This window comes from Rattus rattus, chromosome 8, assembly GCF_011064425.1.
Source record: "Rattus rattus isolate New Zealand chromosome 8, Rrattus_CSIRO_v1, whole genome shotgun sequence".
Taxonomy (NCBI): domain Eukaryota; kingdom Metazoa; phylum Chordata; class Mammalia; order Rodentia; family Muridae; genus Rattus; species Rattus rattus.
The window spans coordinates 58945861-58965343 of record NC_046161.1 but is presented as its reverse complement, the minus strand read 5'-3'; the positions used below and the strand labels follow the sequence as shown (position 1 = coordinate 58965343).

Sequence of the window (19483 nt, the reverse complement as noted above, 5' to 3'; positions counted from 1 at the left end):
AAACTCTACAGGCTAAATTATATCCCAGCCCTACAATTCTATTTCTAGAAACAGGACATCTAACGTCTTAATTTAAATTTCCCTTTAGAAAGATGCTGGAGAGTGACGGCAGACAATGATTTGATTTTTTTTTTCTATTTTTGCTTTTTTGAGACTAGCTGTCTTTGAACTCGTGGCAATTCTTCTGCTTGCGAAGGCCTTGCTTCCCCTGGGTGACCTGGCTGTTCATGCAGTGCTAGGGGAGGCTCGGACCAGAGTCCCCATCACTGATGCACAGGCTGATTCCTCTGTTACCCGGTTTCCCCCTTTCTTCCTTTTCCCGAGACACAGATTAATCACTAGCTAACAGGAACCGAAAGCTGTACAATGCAGGCAGCAGCTTCGAGGGGTGGGTTTTTCTGCCTTTCTTTTGCCCTGATGAGATTTCTATCTCTGTGGCATCTGCTGGCTAAATCAAATCTTTCAAAGGTAATCTGCCATCGTGGCTCCTGGAATTCATCTATGACAATCTAATTTCGGAGGGAACATTTAAGAGGGCTGACACCCAGACACTGTCCTCAAGGTGAATGATCTATGAAGGAGAGTGGCCTCTTTTGTGTTTTCATAGAGCCCGTGGCGGAAACTAAAGCTCGCCAGCCTGCTCTTTTCCAGGGCAACCCGTAACTTCTCTGCAGCAGCCAGCCAGAGGAGAGGAGCAGGGACAGGCTGTGGGTGGGCTGGGGAGCAGGGTTCTCTTGGACTGGGGTTAGAGCCCTGACTCCTCAGAAGGATGCTGGAGATAGGAAGCCACCATTTATCCTAAGTGCTACATAAGTTTAGGGACAAATGAGGCAAGGCTTCTACTGACTGCCTCTCCACTCCACTTCCAAGGACCACAAGAAACGTTGCCCCCATTTGGAAGACTGGCACATAGATGAGAGAGGTGTATGTCAGGGTACTTTCTTAGCTGGGTAGCGGAGTACCAGCCTACCTCCATGTTAGACTTAAAAGCCATCTTCTAGTAAAGACAAGCTAGGCTCACTCCTGTTTAAGATTAAATCTGTTTCTCAACGACTGGGCTATGGCCCACTGTGCCCTTAACTACAAATGGTTCTGTACTGCCTGCTCCAGGAATGGCAGCCATGTCTTTGCTTTTAAAACCATGTTTATAACCATCTCACAATCTTACTTTTGTTCAAAAGGTTTTATGAGTACCTTGTTGTGCCCACCTTGCGACCATGTCTGTTTCAGGAGGTCATTCTGACTAGCATGTCATGCTTATGTGCTGCTCCTATAACCCTATTTTGCCTGACACCCGCTCCATTTGGAAACCCCCTATGTCTGAACTATATAAGCCTTGTCTTCCTCACCTCCAATGCTGACTTCTCAAACCCCACCTTAGGAGGAGGACGCCTGTATACACGAATAAAGAATGTTGCTTTGGTTAATTTGGCCATGATGGTTTGCGTAGTGGTCTTTCTCCTCCCATCTTTGAGATTAACAGTAGATCTGAGGCCAGGATGGAGGGGACCAACCTCCACTCAGTACCTGCAACTTAATTGCCTTAATATCAGAATCCTAGGTTCTCCCTCTGTCTCTCTGTTTCTCTCTTCCCCTCCCTACTTCCTTCCCTCTCTCCCTTTTCCCCTTCTCTCTCTCCTTCCTTCCTGTCCTTCCTTGCTTCTTACCCCTTCCTTGTTTTTTAAAATTATATTATTATATTCATTAATAATTATCTATTATTTATTTAATGTTTATAAGGACACTGTAGCTGTCTTTAGACACACCAGAAGAGGGCATCAGATCCCATTACAGATGGTTGTGAGGGGGTTGGGGATTTAGCTCAGTGGTAGAGCACTTGCCTAGCAAGCGCAAGGCCCTGGGTTCGGTCCCCAGCTCCAAAAAACAAAAAACAAAAACAAAAAAAAACCACAGATGGTTGTGAGCCACCATGTGGTTGCTGGGATTTGAACTCAGGACCTCTGGAAGAGCAGTCGGTGCTCTTAACTGCTGAGCCATCTCTCCAGCCCCTATTTTCCTTGTTTTAAGACAAGAACCCATGGTGCCCATTCTGCCCTCCATGTAGCCAAGGATGACCTTGAACTTCTGATCCTCCTGCCTTTGAGGAAATTACAGGTCTGTGCCAAAAACCATGCCCAGTTTATGCTGGGCCTCATGCATGCCAGGCAAATGCTCTACCAACTGAGGCCCACCCCTAGCTGCACGTCTTTGAGTTCTCTATATCCCGGGAGAAGGCGCTATCTATAATAAGTCTCACCCCAGATATCTTGCTTTCTCTGTCCTACCTGGACATTTGGCACTGCCTGAAATCCTCTCTGGGTGTCAGAACTTGGGGGTGAGCTGGGCATCCATGTGACGGGTGGGAGCCAGGGACCGTGCTGAAGGTTCTATGGAGCATAAGACTGTTCGGTGTGGCCAAGCAGGTGCCTGTGTGCCTGATATAGACTGAGCAGCACGTGTGTCAGGGGCTCAGTCACTAGGCTGGCATGCCGGGAGAACGGGGACTATTTAAAAGGCAAATGGGGCAGAACTATCTAGAGGGAGGCACTGCTTAAGTTGAATTCAGCCATGCCTGTCACTGAAGGCCGAGACAGTGGTCATGGGCAGGATGCTGGTGCTCTTGAGGGTCCAGGCTTGGGACGAGGCCCTCCCCAAGGAGGTAGTGCCTGGGAGTCTAAGCAGCCTGCTCAGAGCTGGGCTGGCAGGCACCAACCAAGGGTCCTAAGGATGGCTCTTGCCTCCCAGTCCCTTAAAACATAACACACGTTAAAGACGGTAGAGCAAATAATCATTAATATTGGATGGGCTGAGATTGGCGACAGAGAAGAGGGAGTCCTTCCAGATTAATAATGCATGGAGGACTCCTTCAGAAGAAAGATAAATTATGCAGCGCACGGTTGCCCGGGGAAGGGAGGGAAACAATGGCCTTTTAATTTGGGGCTTGAGTGGATCTCTGTGGTGGGGAATTTTCCTGAATGGGGACCTCAGGAGCCTCTTTGCTTCCTGTCCTTGGCTCTTCAGCAGGGAGGGACTGTCCCCATTGCTGTCTTACAGCATGGAGTAGATGAACTGGTTTCTTATTCCCATTCTTGAGACCCTTAGATCTCTCACCCTGCCCTTCAGTTCAAGCAAAAGGCCACCTCTCCCAGGATTCCCTTCTTGTGATCTTTTATGCACTATAACTGGGACATACACTGGAACCCAGCAGAGCCAGGTACATATATTTCTACCCTAACATTTCTCAGCCCTCTGACGTTGGGTGTGTTACACACTTAATGGTGTGTCGTGGTTTGGCTGATGGAATTTTTGATCATTAGGACATCAAGCTATGAGACACTACTGGAGGTGACTTGTGTTAGAAAAATATGCTGGCAAGTGCCTAGTTTCAGCGAATACTCAGCATCTGAGGTCCTAAGGGTATCTGGGCTCCCTTCTTGTAACCTGACCCTATCCTGCAGAGGCAACTCAAGTCATGCGTAGACCAGCTGCCTTGACTCTAAGCCATCTCTGTATAGTCCCCTGAGACGCCACTAAGGAATCATATTTATCTAAGTTGATAAATGCCAAGATGCCTGCTTGCAGTGACAGGAGGCTCCGGGGTGACTTGTGAGAAACCAAACACTGAGGTGAAGAGGAGTCTCAGAGCAGAGGCATTCTCCGCCTGGCCATCTGCTCAGTATCCACTGCCTGGGCCAGCTTGTCTTCCTGGGCCACTCACAGGCCAAGAAGGGATGTCCCAGCCCTTCTACCCTGATAACAGATAACGGGCAATCAGATAGAGGACGGTGAGGCACCTCTGGTGAGAGCCCCCCTTCCTAACAGAAGGCAGGGCAGCTGGAGTGGTAAGAAGGAAGGGAAAGGGTGGAGGAGGAGGCTGAGCCATTTGCTCTTCTGTTTCTCAGACCTGGTCCTCCCTGGATATGGGAGTGAGACTAGCTACGGTTCTCACATTTTCAAGCTGTCCTGGGCACAGAGGCTGATCTCTGACCTCACTGCTCTCCCACCAGGCCAGCGCCTCTTTAGTCCCAGGTGGGCCTTCTACGGCTCCAGCCTCTGCTTAGATGGTCAGTGTGAAGAGGGCCCTCCATGATAGCTCATCAACCACCACACCATGAGCCCTGTCACCCCCAAACCATCTCAGCCCCCAGAACTATCCAGTCCTAGTACCCTGTTTCTGTGGGTCAGTCTATGTGAGGCTCGAGAATAACCCATTGTCAAGCCCAAGTAGCTGAACATGAAACCAGGTGGCAGATGACCTAAGAGCTGGTCCTGACTCCGCCTGGGTAGCATTAGTTTTCACTTTTCTTTCCTTAAAGATTTATTTATTATATTCTATATAAGTACACTGTATCTGTCTTCAGACACACCAGAAAAGGGCATCGGATCTCATTAAGATGATTGAGAGCCACCATGTGGTTGCTGGGATTTGTACTCAGGACCTCTGGAAGAGCAATCAGTGCCCTTAACCACTGAGCCCTCTCTCCAGATCAAAGCCCCAAAAGGCCCTGCTCCTTCTTCCAGTCAGCTAGCTGGCCACCCTAGAGGTAGAGCCCCAGCCTGGGAAACCTTTCTTCATCAGGGGCCCACCTAGCCCCTGCCCCAAGCTTACCTGTCCATAACTCATACCTGATAGTGTTCTCAGTGTCACAGGGACAGGGCGAGGTGCAGCCTGGGCCATGCAGGCCCTCGGGGCATAGCCGTTCCTGGCAGCTAGGGCCCTTGTAGCCAGGTTCACACTCACAGGCACCTGTGGCTGGTGAACACTGACCTCCATTGTGGCAGTCACAGCGCTGAGAGCACCGGAAACCGAAAGTTCCAAAGGGGCATTCCTCTTGGCACCTGTGGGAGAGCAGAGCAGGATGGAGCTGTGGGCGGAGCCCTTGCTGGGCTTCTTGCTTATTTGCATAGACCCCTCCTCCCTTGGAATGCGTGGCCTGTTCGCTCCCTCCCAGCCTCCTCCTCCATACTCATGGGAACTTCACCCCTGGTCTCCTCCGCAGCTAAGATTAGCTCCTATTATCCTTGTCAGGACGTGAAACTTTGTTTCTGTGTCATTATAAAAAGCTGTGATAAGGCTGAATGTTGTGGCTTATGCCTGTAATCCTAGCCACTAGTAAGGCTGAGACAGGATGTCCTTTAGGTTTGGGGCCAGCCTGGTGGGTTCCAGACCACCCTGTGTGATTACCAGCCATGTGTAACTGAAGTCCTCTTTTTAAAAAAAAGTGTGATAAAATGTGTGTGCTGTGGTTTAAATGCTTGAATGTTTGTTTCTTTCAAACGTCATGATGAAAGTTTTTGTTATAATTAATTGTATAATTAACTAATTTATTTTTTTAAGATTTATTTATTATATATAAGTACACTGTAACTCTCTTCAGACACACCAGAAGAGGACATCAGATCCTATTACAGATGGTTGTGAGCCACCATGTGGTTGCTGGGATTTGAACTCAGGACCTCTGGAAGAGCAGTCAGTGCTCTTAACCACTGAGCCATCTCTCCAGCCCCTAACCAATTTATTTATATTTAAAGAGTCGCATATAGACCAGGCTGGGCTTCAAATTCACTGCATAGCCAAGGGTGACCTTGAACTTCCCATCTTTCCTTTCCACCTCCTGAGAGCTATCATGCCTGGTTTAAGTGGTGCTGGGGATTTTTGTTTGTTTGTTTGTTTGTTTGTTTGTTTGTTTGAGACAGAGCCTTACTCTGTAGCTCAGCTTGGTGTCCTAGAATTCACTATGTAAGCTGGGCTGGCCTCAAATTCACAGCAATCCTACAGCCCAAACTCCTGACTGCTGGGATTATTCACATGTGCTCTCCTGAGTCTCAGGCAGAAGCCTCTCTCCCCTGTCATGTGGAGCCATAGGACTCATTCTCTGAGGGTGGAACTTCCCTCAAGTAGATGTGTCTTCCTCCTTCATCAGTTTGCATACTCCCAGAGACTGACTACTTGCCGTTCTGAGATCTGAGGATCCTTAAGGCAGGAGTCCTCTCTCCCATCAGTCAGTGAGCTTGCAAGGTGGAGGGCTGACACCTTGTGCTATGTGAACTCATACAGGTCCTTGGGGGTCCCTGCATTCTGGGAATGCTCTATTTCATCTGCTTAAGGGTCAGTAGATGAGGGTCTTTTAGCTGCTGCTGCTGGCTTCCTGAATCTCCTTTAACCTCCCTTGCTGCAGCCCAGGGTAATTCCTCAGGGGGCACAAGCTCATTGTCACAGCAACTGGACCTTGAGGCAATAAAGGGTTACCTTGGGGGGCAACCTGTGCACTGGAGGGAAATAGCCTATGGGGTTAGGGATTATCAAGTTCTTAACTCTGCTTTAATGATATAAAAAACAAAGATCAGACTTAAACTTCTGATGGACCACGTCCTCCTCATCAAATGAGCTGGAAACCCTCATCAGGTTGTTTGAAGATTAAATAAAACAACACCGGGGGCTGGAGAGATGGCTTTAGTAGTGAAGAGCTTGAACCTGACTTGCAGGATCTGAGTTCTGTTCCCAGCACCTGCACCGGACAGCTCACAACTACCTGTGTCTGCAGGTACAGCGCTCCCCCATCCCCCCCACCCCCCACCCCTGTATGTAGTCTCCCCTGGCACTGCACTCGAATGTGCATGGTCCTTTGTAGTTAGAGTTTTAGTTTCTTTAAGAACCCAGTTATGTTATGTGTTTTTGTTTTAATCCCAGGGGCTGAGAAGAGGCTGCTTCACAGCCGGTGATTATGATTTGTCTAGCGCACTGGGGGGAGAGGGGGTGTTGATCTTTGCCCGCTGCAGACAGGTCAATTCTTGGGACTCTGTAAGAGCCATGAGAGGGCCTGGGGAGGCTGCTGTTCCCCCTGATGCTGGTTCCTGTTGTGGTTTGTCAAGTAGTTGTAAGCAAAGAGAAGTCAGAGAAGTCGGACATATCCTGATGAGGAAGATTAGACTTGCCCCAAGGCGCCCAGTGGCTGTAATCTGCAGGAAGTATCTAAAGAGGCAGACTCTAAACTTCTTTCTCTCCGACCTAGTGTGGGGGATGGGAAGAGATTAGGGTGGAATTTGGTTTGGAAGGGTAGATATAAGAATCCAATAAAGTAGCATGCGCATGCACACACACACACACACACAATGCCAGCAACCCATTACCATGCACGCAATTTTAAAAAGGTGTAGTACCATCCAGAAAGGTAGCCAGGAGATGGTTATTCGTTGCTACTCTTAAATAAATTTCTAAACTGCTGATCTCAGTTCTTAAAACACAGCAGACATGAATGACCCTCTTGACTTAGTTTCAGGCATGAAAAGGCTCAAAGAAAAGAATTCTGAAATGCAATGGAAGCATGAACTTGAGGAATTAGACGCAGTTTCATTATCACTTGTGTGGGGGTCAGAGGGTGGGCTGAGGAGATGGCTTTGCCCTTCCACTTTTACAGGTGTTGCAGGGATGGAACTCAGGCTTCCAGTAGCAGGCACACTCACGTGCTGAGTCATCTCGCTCGCCCCTCCCCCTCGGATTTATGCTTTGTATTCAAGCGTGACCGTGAACTCCTGATCCTCTTACTTCTACCTCCTGAGTGCTGGCATCACAGGCATGAACCATCAAAGCCTATTTACTCGGTACTGGGGGTACGGAAGGAACACGCCAGGCATTTCAAGTGAAGAGGGGTTTGTGCAACCTCGGGTCTTTATGCATGCTAGGCAAGCACTCTACTGAGCTACATCCTCATTTGCTTATATTCTAAATGTACCCTGTGCTGACTAGTTTTATGTCAACTTGACACAAGCTAGAGTCAATGGAGAGGAGGGGGCCTCAATGGAGAAAATGCCTCTATAAAGTCGGACTGTAGGCAAGCCTGAAGGGCATTTTCTTAATTAGTGGTTGATGTGGAGGATCCAGCCCATTGTGGATAGGGCCACCCCTGGGCTAGCAGTCTTGGTTCTAGAAGAAAGCAGGCTCTGCAAGCCATGAAGAACAAGCCAGAGAGCAGCGTCCCTCCAAGGTCTCCGTGGTAGCTCCTGCCTCCCTTCCTGCTCTGCTTGATTTCCAGCGCTCACTGCTTTTAATGATGAAGTATTATGTGAAAACGAGCAAAATAAACCCTTTCCTCTCCAAGTTGCTTTTGGTCGTGGTGTTTCATCACAGCAATAGGAACCCTAATTAAGACCATACCCATAACTTCTTGGAGGCTCATTCTTCTTCAGACAGAGCAGGGACAGCCTAGACTTGGTGAGAGGCCAGTGGCCTAAATGAGGCCACATAGCCACACTCCAGTGGACCTGGGGGTGGGCAGCATTGTGTACGGGGGAATTGGGAGCAGCCAGAATATTCAGGACTAGCCTTGGCAACTAGAGACCAGGTGATCTTGTTTCTGCCTTCACTGTTCCATACACTGAGTGACTGGTGAGCAAGAGAGTGACAGAGAGCAGCGGAGTGACTGGGGCATAGCTTTAGAGCACCCCTCAAGGGAGATGCCTACTGGCTGTCCTCTCAGAGCCACTGTGTGAGAGAAGGAATGTGGCCAAAGGCAGACAGTGAAACCGACCCGGGCTGCCCCACCCTGCTGGGGAGAGAAGAAAGGGCTGGAGCAGGCAGGAGAGAGAAACGGGGAGCTCAGAGGAGGAGGGGAAGGGAGGGAACAGAGGTAGAGGGAAAGGACCAAGAGCAGCTAAAGACCCGTGGTCTAAACTGTCAATCCCTGCTCAGCCTCCAGATTTCTCCACAGACCACTGAGTTCTGCAGGCCTCAGAGCTCTCTGGTGTCAGGAGAGAAACTCACACCAGGAGACACCTGCTCACTTGCATTGGAATATCCCTGCCCTGCAGGAGAGACAGCTCCTCTGAAGAGAGTGTCCCACCCGGCTGTACCCCAGAGGAGAGGGCACTGAATCTACCTGCCCAGAAATAAAAAAATCTAGAAATGAAATATTGACAACCTAATCCATTTGCATAATCAGTCCCTTTTTACTTTTTTTTTTCCTAGCCACAGTTTAAACAACTTATTTATTTAGAGATCAAGCAAAGACTGCTAATGAATTTTACACAAAGCACACTAATAATCGGCCTGTGGAACAGGAGGGTAATCACAGCAGGGATTAACTTTCTACTTAAACACCCTTCCTTCCCAACATATCAATCTAATGTGTCCAATATCGCCATTAACAACCAGATACATTGCTCAATTAAATTACAAGTTACGTTTCGTGTTTAATTTGAGCTGGAACCCTCCGATCTGGGGAGACCCACATTATTATACCCACTTGGCTTTAATATGCTCATGATAATTTGGGGTGGGCTAATGCAGCTGTCACCTACAAAATTAATGGAGGCAATTTTACAAAATATTAAACACCAGGCAGCCTGTTGAGGCAGGAAAGCCAAATGCACTCAGAGCTCTGCATAAACCCTCCTGAGGCAGCTGACAAAACAATCTGGAAGGCCCGTGGTTTTGGAGATTCTCTCTGCTCTGAGATCAGGGGTGAGACATGGGATTATTTCTGCCCTTGGTGAAGCCTGAGAGCCAAAGAGCTGTTTCTACTGGTGGTGCCTGGTAGCCTGCTAACACTGGTTTCCAATGGGTGGGGTGGGGATGGGGGCGAGGGCTCCTCTGGTCCCCAACATTTCCTTACCGTTGGGTTTGAAGATGTGATGGGAAGGTGGATCTAGCACTTAATTCCAGGTCCTCAGAGCCCACACCCTGGGCTTTTTCTTACACATTTAAACATTGTAGAACTTTGGGGGAAAGGTCTTCACGTGACAATTGTCATAACAAAGCTTCAGGGCTGACTACACCATTTGCAAAGCAGCAAAGCACCTGAGACCTTTTCTGTACACTTGAATTCTATTGGCTGATGGGCAAGTTCAGGGCTACGGCCTGGAAAGAGAATCTATGACAAGCATAAGGATAGAGTCTATTGATGGAGGATGGGAAGTAGACAGAGATGTGGTCCATTCACTGGAGACAAAGCTCAGGGTGTTGGGGGATTCAGGAGGAGGCTGGCTCCTAACAGAATAGCAAAGGATCACCAGGCTGTCTGACTGAGTCACTCAAGCACAGAGGCGTTCAGGCACACTTCCTTCCATTGCAGAAGACAGGCCCTGTGATTGACAGCCCTGGTTTCCCCGGTGCTTAGTCTAAGCTGTGTTTCTTACAGTATCTCCTCTCACTTTATCTAGAAAAATAACAGTAACATTCATGGACCAGAGGTGAAACTTGGATCCACCTGCCCAGTGCCAGGCAAGAGGCAGGACTCCTCTAGATGGTTGGGGGAGAAGGGGACCTGGCCTTGGGTGTATGGACGAAAGTGTGGTCCTCCACCTCCAGTTCAGCACGGCACCAGATACGTGGGCCTTGCTTCTCCCTCTCCCACAGTGTGCTCTGACCCCACGGCTGTCTTCCGATTGTGTCCAGAAGGCAGTTCCTTGGGTCTGTGCTCTGTTGCCTGTTCCTTCTGCCAGGTTGGCTTCATTGAAAGTCCAGGGCAGCGAGGCTGATGGAGGGCATGTGCGTGCAGGAGAGACAGGGTAAGCTGATGGATGGATTTCCCTGGTAGGATTCAGAATGCCTTCTGAGGAAAGAACCAGAAGGCTGGCCAGGCAGGGTACCCTCCGCAAGGCTGCTAAGAGTATGAACAACTGAACACCACAGGCAAGAGTTAATGCCACCTTACCTGTCCCCCATGTATCCAGCTGTACAGTGGCATTGTCCAGTCACATGGTCACACTGGCCTCCGTGGTGGCAGGGACAGTCCTGACTACAGTTCTGGCCAAAGGTCCCTGGTGGGCAGGGCTGGGCACACACTGCTCCCTGAAATAGAATTGAGGACAGGCTTGGTAGGGCTCCAAGGAGAGCATGCTGAGGTTATATACTCCAAGGACCACTAGGGCCCCAGGGACCACCCCAAATTCCTGGTATAATCAGGAGAGCTGGGCATTCACGCTATGGTTAGGTCTGCTGAGGAGAGTTCTTGCACCCAACTATTCAGGGCGTAGTTAGCAACTGCTGCATATCAGGTGCTGGGTTTGATACCTGGGGTACAGATTTGATACCTGTCCTCCCAGAGGCCTGGGGAGACCTTGGACGAAGCTAGGTAGAGCATGTAGTGTTAATCCTCTCACATGGACGTGAAGAAAGAAAGAGAGAAAGAGAGAGAGAGAGAGAGAGAGAGAGAGAGAGAGAGAGAGAGCACGCTGAGCAGATATAGGAGAGCCCCCACATCCAGCCATGGAGACACACTCACCCCTGTGCCTTTCCTAAGCCCAGCTAGAGAGCAGAGGACCCAAAAGGAGGTAATGGTGTGAGGAAGGGAAGGAGGGATGTGAAGAAGGGAAAAAGGGTCAGAAGGAGGGAGAAGAAGGGGGCAGAGAAGGACAGGGAGGAGGAGAAATATGACTCTTGTCGGGCACAGCATTACAGATTTTTATAAATTAAAAAACAAAACAGTTTTTTAACAAGGCAGTGGTGGGTGCTCACCTTTAATCCCAGCACTCAGGAGGCAGAGGCAGGGGGATCTCTGTGAGTTTGAACCCAGCCTCCTTTGCAGAGTGATTTCCAGGACAGCCAGAGCTACACAGAAAAACCCATCTCAAAAACAAACAAGCAGACACAACAAAAATGAAATAAACAAACAAAAATCCCCGAACCATCTTTTTATTCCTGTGATGCATGTGTGCCTGGCATGTGGGCACCTCAGGAGAGTAGGACTTAGGATGCCCTGGAGATGGAGTTACAGGTGCTTGTGAGCTCCCTGACATGGACTCAGAGAGTGAACTTGGGTCCTCTGGAAAACCTGCAAGTGCTCTCAACTACCCAGCCATCACTCCAACCACCAAAGTTTTATGTTTCTAAATCAAAGCTGTTGGGAAGAGGAAAACAGTCATATGCAAACCCCAGGACTCAAGTTGCTATACCTCGTAGCTGGGAGTTAGAGGGCAGTAGAGCAGTTCCTTAAGAGTCTGGAGAGAAGATAGTTTCCAGTCTACAACTGGCTGCCTAGAAGCATCAGGGGAGTGGCTGAGGGGAAAACCCAGGTCTTTAGCGCATCAGAGAACAAACTAGTTAAAACAAAGACCTTCTGTCTGGAATTTTAAAGCTACCAAACCAAATGGGTAAGTGGGGGATTTGGTAGAGACGGTTTCATATTTGAACAAGGTCACAAACAGTAACCTTCATGGGTACTGAACAGGAACTCTTCAGTGACTAGCTGGAGTGTCCCCATGCCCCTCATCTAAAAGGAATGCCCAGGGTGGGTGATGCAGCCTTCAGTAGAGTGCTTGCCTGGACTGCATGAAACCCTGACACCAGTCCTCAGTATCATATAGACTGGGTATAGGAGCACACACTTGAAGGTCGAGGCAGGAGGATTAGAAGTGTGAGGCTCATCCATGAGTATATAGCTAGTTTGAGAGTTAGACTTGGGTGTGAGATCCTATTAAACTAGCAAACACACAAAACAAAACAAAACAAAACAAAACAAAACAAACAAACAAAAAAAACAAAACAAAACAAAAAGAAGGAGAAAAAGAAAAGAAAGGTCTAGGTCGTGATGGCACATGCCTTTAATCCCAGTACTTGGGAGGCAGAAGCAGGCAGATCTCTGTGAGTTCAAAGCTGGCCTGGTCTACAGAGTAAGAAACCCTGACTTGAAAAACAGAACAAAAGAAGAAAAAGAAGAAGAGGAGGAGGAGGAAGAGGAGGGGGGAGGGAGAGAGGAGGGGGAGGAGGAGGAAGAGGAGGAAGAGGAAGAAAGAGAAGGGAAGAAGGAAGGAAGGAAGATAACTCAAGAAAAAGAAAAGCATGGGTTCTGAGAACTAGGGACCCATCAAAAGAGAAGCATCCCACAACAGTAGTGAATGCATAAAACAAAGAGCTCACACAACAGAAGCACAAGGTGTTCTCAACACTGCCTCAGAACACAAAGGCAAAAATGAAGAGAAAAAGTGAATAAATGACTGAGTAGTGAGACAGGGAGGGAGGGAGGTACGACGGAGGGACTTCTGATGTGTCCAACCTTGAAAGGAATTTCAGCCATCAGTTGAGCTGTTGGATAAATTAGTAATGGTGCACACAGGCACGTTAACGTAAGTGTCGTGGAGAACTTGGCTGTCTTCCCTTCTTTCTTTCTTTGGGAAGCTGGCCTGTACTTTGGGCATTTCCCCTTTTTTGCTGAAGCCCTCCCTCTTGCTGTATGGCTGTTTGTCTCCCATGCCTGACCTCCATGACAGCTCAACTCAAATGGCATGGCTCTCCCTCCTCTTCTTCCCCATCTTCCTCTGCCAAGTAGTTGCCAAGATTTACAGCTTGCCTGCCCCGGAGTTTTTCTTTTAAAAATGAAAAAAACACTGTTCTTAAGCTTAAACAAACTAACAAGCAAAAACAGAAAAACAACTTATCACCAAGTGTATATGTGTATGTGGGGAGGGGGGGTAGAGCTAAATAAGTAAATTATGATAAAAATCTAAGTTTGTTTATATGTGTGTGTGTGTGTGTGTGTGTGTGTGTGTGTGTGTGTGTGCATGTGGAAGTCACAGAACAACTTGCTTAAGTCAATTCTCTTTCTACCCTGTGAGTCCCAGGGACTGAACTCAGGTTGTCAGGCTTGAGGGCAATTGCCAACCCACTGAACCATCTTACTGCCTTGACTCATTCTGTGGGCTGAAATCAATGGTTAAGAAGTGGCAGTAAAGTGTGTTAGACAGAAAACAAAGGGAGAGACCCAAAGGCACACAGGCCAGGGTTGCAAGCACTAGCACTGAGGGCTGCTTTCTCTGCCCTCCTCCAGTGTTAGCCTCGTGGTATACGCCTTTAAAACAGTTCGTATACATCTCAAGTCTTCACCAGACATCTGAGTCTGGTCTTGTCTCCTGCCACCCTTTCAGCCCCATGCCAGAGATAATCATTTCTCTTCTGGAGAATGAAGATGATCCTCCAATTAATTAATCAATTTGTTCAACACACAGTTATTAAGCACCAATAATCACGGGCCCCGAAGAAGCTAGTTCAGTCAGGAAAAGCCTGCCAGACCAGAGCCATCCTTCCCCATCCTGTTATTGAGTTGTAATGAATTAAGTGGGAGGCTTTCAGCTCAGATTTCCCCTCTGCAGGAACTGAGGCGGGCGCCGAGAGGAGGGGCTCGGAGCTGAGAGAGGAGGACTGTGAAGTAAGTATGCAGAGGTGGGAGGACAGAGTCTGGGGGTGAGAGAGCTTTCTCACAAAACCCATGCGTGAGCTTAGGGATTCACCAGTGAGGAGTCTCTGGCTTCTGCGCAATTCTGCCCTTACTATCTGGGGGTGTTTGATGATCCTCTAACCCTGAAAAAGAATCCAAGACAGCTTGGGCAGGAGATTATGTTTATGCCTCCCCCCCCCACTCCCTCCCACATCATTGGGGGTAAAGCCTGGTCTCTAGGAAGCAGTAAAGATAACTGAGACTAGAGAGACAAAGGAAGCCAGACCAGTGTCTTAATGAGCAGTACTTAATGCCTGCCAACGGAAGGAGCTGGCTTTGCTGAGGTGGTACAGGACTACAGGAATGATCACCTACTGCTGGCCGGAAGCATGGCCTGTGGAGGAGGCAGGCTTCCTTTCCTGCTGTGACTTTATCTCCCTGAGACTGACAGGCTGCAATCCCAACTCCCAGTGTGTCTAGCTACGGCTGTATGTGGACACGGGGCCCTTGCAGAGATGAAGCTAAAGACTCGTGTAGGTGGGCCCTTACCCACCCTAACTCATGTCATTACAAGAAAGGATTAAGACAGACACGTCTCGGGTTGGAGGGTTAGTTCAACCAGTAATGTGCTTGCTATACAAATGTTGAGGATTTAAACGTTGACCCTAGAAGCCATGTAAAAAGTCAGACATGACTATGTGTGCCCACTGGTTTTACGTCAACTTGACACAAGCTTGAGCCATTTGGGAAAGGGAGAAAATTTCTTCAATTGAGAAAAAGCTTTCATAAAATTAGCCTATAGACAAGCCTGTAGCACATTTTCTTTCTTAAGAAAATTTATTTATTTATTTATTTATATGGGTACTTTGCATGTGTGTTTGCAAACCAAAAGAGGGCATTGGGTCCCATTATAGATGGTTGTGAGCCACCACGTGCTTGGCTGGGATTTGAACTCAGGAACTCTGGAAGAGCAGTCAGTGCTCTTAACCACTGAGCCCTCTCTCCAGGCCCTATCGTGCACTCATTATCTCTATTAGTAATTGATACAGGAGGGCTCAGCCCACCCTGGGTGGTGCCACCTTTGTTCTGGTGTCCTGGGTTCTATGAGAATCCAGAGGGATGGTCATGCAAAGACTCCAGGCTGTGGACCAGGCTCAAAAGTCATCAGCCCTGCCTGATGAAGACCTTGCTATCTGACACCCAGCCTCCAAGTCCATGAGAAAACAAATCACTATTGTCTGAGCCACTTAGTGTGAGGGGCTTTGTCTGGCATGGAGGTTAGGTGTGTCTCTACTGTGGTGGGCTCCTGGGCTACACAGGGTTTAGAAGGTCCTCCAACTGGTCAGACCTGATATTTCTGTGGGACTCTCAGGAGCAGCTACACTGTAAGAAGTCCCTGCTCAACAGAGATCAAAAGGATGGGACCAAGTGGGAGCTCAGCCTCGCCAGCATTTCAGGCATCCAAGGTAATGGCTGTTGTCCCAGAGTGGCACCAATTGTGGGGGCACTGAGCAGTGACTGGTGAAGGTGCTATGGGGGTGACCAGTCACTGGCCTCTACAGTCATCCTTCCAATCCCAGTGTCTGAGACTCCAAAGCCTCTAAGATTCAAACGGCCTTTCTGGCCCTCCACCATCACCAACCCCATTTCCCAGCTTCTAGCTCCATTTCTCCTCTTGCCTGCCATGTCCTTTGCACGAGTGTCTTTGAGTGTCTGTGTATGTGTGAGCATTTGTGAATGAATGTATCCATTCCATCCAGCCTTACTGTTGGCCTGGGAACTCCAGTGAGGCTGATAGCAGCACTTCCTGGTTCCTGCTTATCCCCAGTGTCCACTGTCATCAAGCTACCACCTGCGGTTACCCTCTTCACTCTGCAAGGTCTCAGCAGAGTCCAGCAAAATCAGGGAAATAGCGCTCAGGCTCTTTGAATGGCCCTCCCCACACTGGGCTCATTATAGCTAGGCAAGTGGAGGGGCCTGTGGCATTCTTGGGGGTCAGTGGCCTGGAGGACCAGAGGGCCAGAGCGCCCAGAAGCTTCTCTGTCCTGTGTCCTGGCAGAGTGGTGGTAGTGAGCACCAGTCCATCAGCTGAATCCCCATGGGGTCAGTGACAAGTCAGGCAGTGGAAGAGAAGGACGAGTGGCCATTTCCTTCAGTGGCCTTTCCTTGGCCCCTGGTCTCCCTTGGAGGAGCCTCAGGCCTGAGCTGAAGCTTCATTACATTGAGACTTGGTATGCATTGGGGTATTAATAATTCATGCAAATCTGCAAGTTCAATGCTATGTCAAAAATAGAAATGTGATTGTCTGTCATAAAATTTAAAACAAAGTCCTCAGCACCAAAGCTTCCTACAGACAGGCTCTTGTCACCTGAAAAAAGTATGTTAGGAAGAAAGCCACTGCTAAGGGTTAGCTTTCTCCTTCTCCCACCCCTGAAGTCCAGCGGCCCAGAGGAGCATCTCAGAAGACGCCTCTCAGGTTCAGGGTTCCCTCCCCACTGATGAGGTTCCTTGAGCCCTGCCTGTGGGCACTGGATACCTGGAACCTGACTGGGGATAGAGACTTTTTCAAAAGCAGGTCAGAGCAGGGAGTAGGAGGGGTAGGGGGTTGGGGGGGGAGTGGGCAGATGAGAGGTGATCTCATCCCTCGGTCCTCTCAGAGGAGTGGGGACAGGGGTGGAGAGAAGAGGGACAGAGGGAAGAGGAAGAGAAAGGAAAGAAAGTGATGGAGAGGAAAAAGAAAGAAACAAAGACAGGGAGTGGAAGGAGAGAGAGTAAAGAGGAAAGAGAAAAAGAGAGCCAGAAGGAGGAAGGGAGAGAGGAAGGGAGAGAGATGGAGAGAGATGGAGAGAGACTGAGAGCATGGGTCGGGTGGTTCTGGGGTTGAGATCCAGGTTCTAACTCCACCTCACTCCTAACCTACACTGTGGCCTATGGCCTATCCTTCCCTGTTCTCAAGAAATGACATTTACTGCCAGACCATGGTGTTAGACTCCTCAAGCTGTGACTGGTTTTGTTTCTAGGACCTATTACCTAGAATGTCAATACTGAGAGTTTATTCAGATGGGGCTGTAGGAGCCTGAGTCCCAAAGTTGACGCTTCCTTCCCCACCCACCCCAAGGAGCTTAAGGGTTCTATGGAACACAGAAGGCAGCCCCTTGCTCTTGATCAATATATCTAAGGGAGGCTGTGTCCGCACACTTCTTTCCTCAGAGTCACCAGGGGAGCTTATTAAAGATGGCATTCCAGAGACTCCAGTGTGACCTCTTGACTCCTCATTGACTCCAGTAGGTAGCCATATTTGGTCACACTGGATTCCTAAGGTCTCTCCCTGTCTAGAAGCACCGTGGGCCTGCAGGTATACTTCCTGGCTGCCCTTGGGGGCCTGGTGTCAAAAGCCTCCTGAAATATCTTGCTCTGCTCAGCAGCCCTGTCTAAGGCCCTCGGGAGGCAACTGGGCTGAGGCTCTCCTAGAAGTGGGGCATGTTACAGGGTCCACAGTGGGGAGGGGCAGCCTCCAGGCCTGGCAGCCTTTCAGGGCCCTGGGTCTATAGGGAGGTGCTAGTAGGGAAAGGTGGCCAATGAGAGCAGGCTGTGATTAGGCTGTGACATTCGGGGTATATATCAAGCAGGCATAAAAGGCTTTGGTGTTTGCCAAGCACCTTGGCTACTCAGCCTCGCCTGAGGACTTCCCCTACCATGACAGCCAGCCCAAGCAAGGCTCACTGAAGGCAAGTCATTTTTATATGTGGGGAAGCTGAGACCAGAGTCAGGGAGGTTAGGTGGTGGTACATCTGACCGGTCACCTGAAGGTAGGCCTCCATGGGCGAGGCTATCTCTGCCTTCTTTCCTTTAGTAGGGGTTCCTGGACTGGAGAGACCTGTGATGGGAGAGGCTGCAGCAGAAGCGCCTGGAGCACTTGGAATATAACAGATTCTAGAGCCACAGGGTCAGCATGAATATGTGAGGTAGGGTAACAGTTCACAAACCCAGATGAGCAGACGCCGCTGCGGCTCCTCTTTCCCAATCCTTCTGTCACACCTGAAGCTCCTTTGGGTACCCGGACCCAAACCCAGAGCTAATCATTTTTTTTTAATTAAAAACATTCTTTTTCAGACAGTGTCTCATGTAGCCCAGAATAGCCTTGAATTTGTTATATAGCTGAGGATAACCTCAAACTTTTGATCCTCCTGCCTCTACCTCCCAAATGATGGAATCATAGGTTTGGGCTACCTTGCCTGGCTTTCTGAGGTGTTAGGGATCAAACCCAGGCATCCATGCATCTTAGGCATGCATCCTACCAACTGAGCTACGTGTGCAGCACTAGTCATTGCTAATTACAAGAGGAAAATACTTTGCCTGTGAGAGACCACTGTGTTTAGAAACACAGACCCTAGACCTGGAACTCTTCACTGCTAGTGTCTCCTGATGGATTATGACTGTAAACGGGTAGAGAGAGGAATTTAGTCTTTCGGTGCCAAAACCTCTTATGGTGCCCACCTAGACCTTGAGGGCCCACCTACCGTCCAGCCTGGAGGACAGGCACACTCGCCAGTGATGTGGTGGCAGGTGCCTCCGTTCTGGCAGGGGCAGCGTAGCTCACAGTGAGCTCCATGGCTCCCAGGGGGGCACAGCTCCTCACAGCTGCAGCCAGAGGAAGAGGAAGAGCGCGTCATACAGCAGAATTCCCAATAGCGCCCTTAGTGCTCAGTCCCAATGCCGCAGGATGCCCTAGTGAGCCCAGTCTCGAGAACAGTCTCAGCCCAGGCTCCTCCCCCACCACAGGTGTGGATGACGTCAGCAATCAGCCCACCTGCGGACTTGAGAGTCTGAAGCCCCTCCCCACCATCTTAAGCATGGATGTTCTGATCCCCGCCAGTAGGGGGAGACAGATATAATGTATTGAATTGTAGGGCACTTGGGCCAGCACTTGAAGGTTCTGGGGAGGAGGCCAAAGAGACTTCCCGAGGAAGAAGATGGTTTACTTAGGCCTTGAAGGCGAAGCCGATTGCACGGAGAGGGTGGAAGGGCACGCCAGATGGGTGAAAAAGCACGAGCAACGGAGCTAAGATGTGGCCATGGATTTGGCTTTTTAAATCTTGCCTATTTCTCCTCTCTTTTAAAGATTTTTTTATTTATGTATTTTATGTGTATGAGTGCTCTCTCTGCATATATACCTACAGATGTCGGAAGAGGACATCAGATCCTGTTATAGGATGGTTGTGAGCTGCCCTGTGGTTGCTGGGAATTGAACTCAGGAACCCTGGAAGGGTAGCCAGTGCTCTTAACTGCTGAGCCCTTTCTCCAGCCTCTGAAAACCTGCCTGTTTTCAAAGA

The 19483-nt window shown here is 49.2% G+C and overlaps 1 protein-coding gene across 1 annotated transcript in view; it reads right to left on the bottom strand.

The window, feature by feature from the left end:
- Nucleotides 1-19483, bottom strand: part of Megf11 (multiple EGF like domains 11) — a 321029-nt gene that overhangs the window by 50503 nt on the left and 251043 nt on the right. The window contains exons 7-9 of the mRNA XM_032910034.1: nucleotides 18671-18791; nucleotides 10653-10789; nucleotides 4627-4839 (exon numbers count right to left, since the gene is read on the bottom strand). Of these exons, the coding sequence (XP_032765925.1) occupies nucleotides 4627-4839; nucleotides 10653-10789; nucleotides 18671-18791 (471 nt within the window). The remainder of the gene's footprint in view (nucleotides 1-4626; nucleotides 4840-10652; nucleotides 10790-18670; nucleotides 18792-19483) is intronic.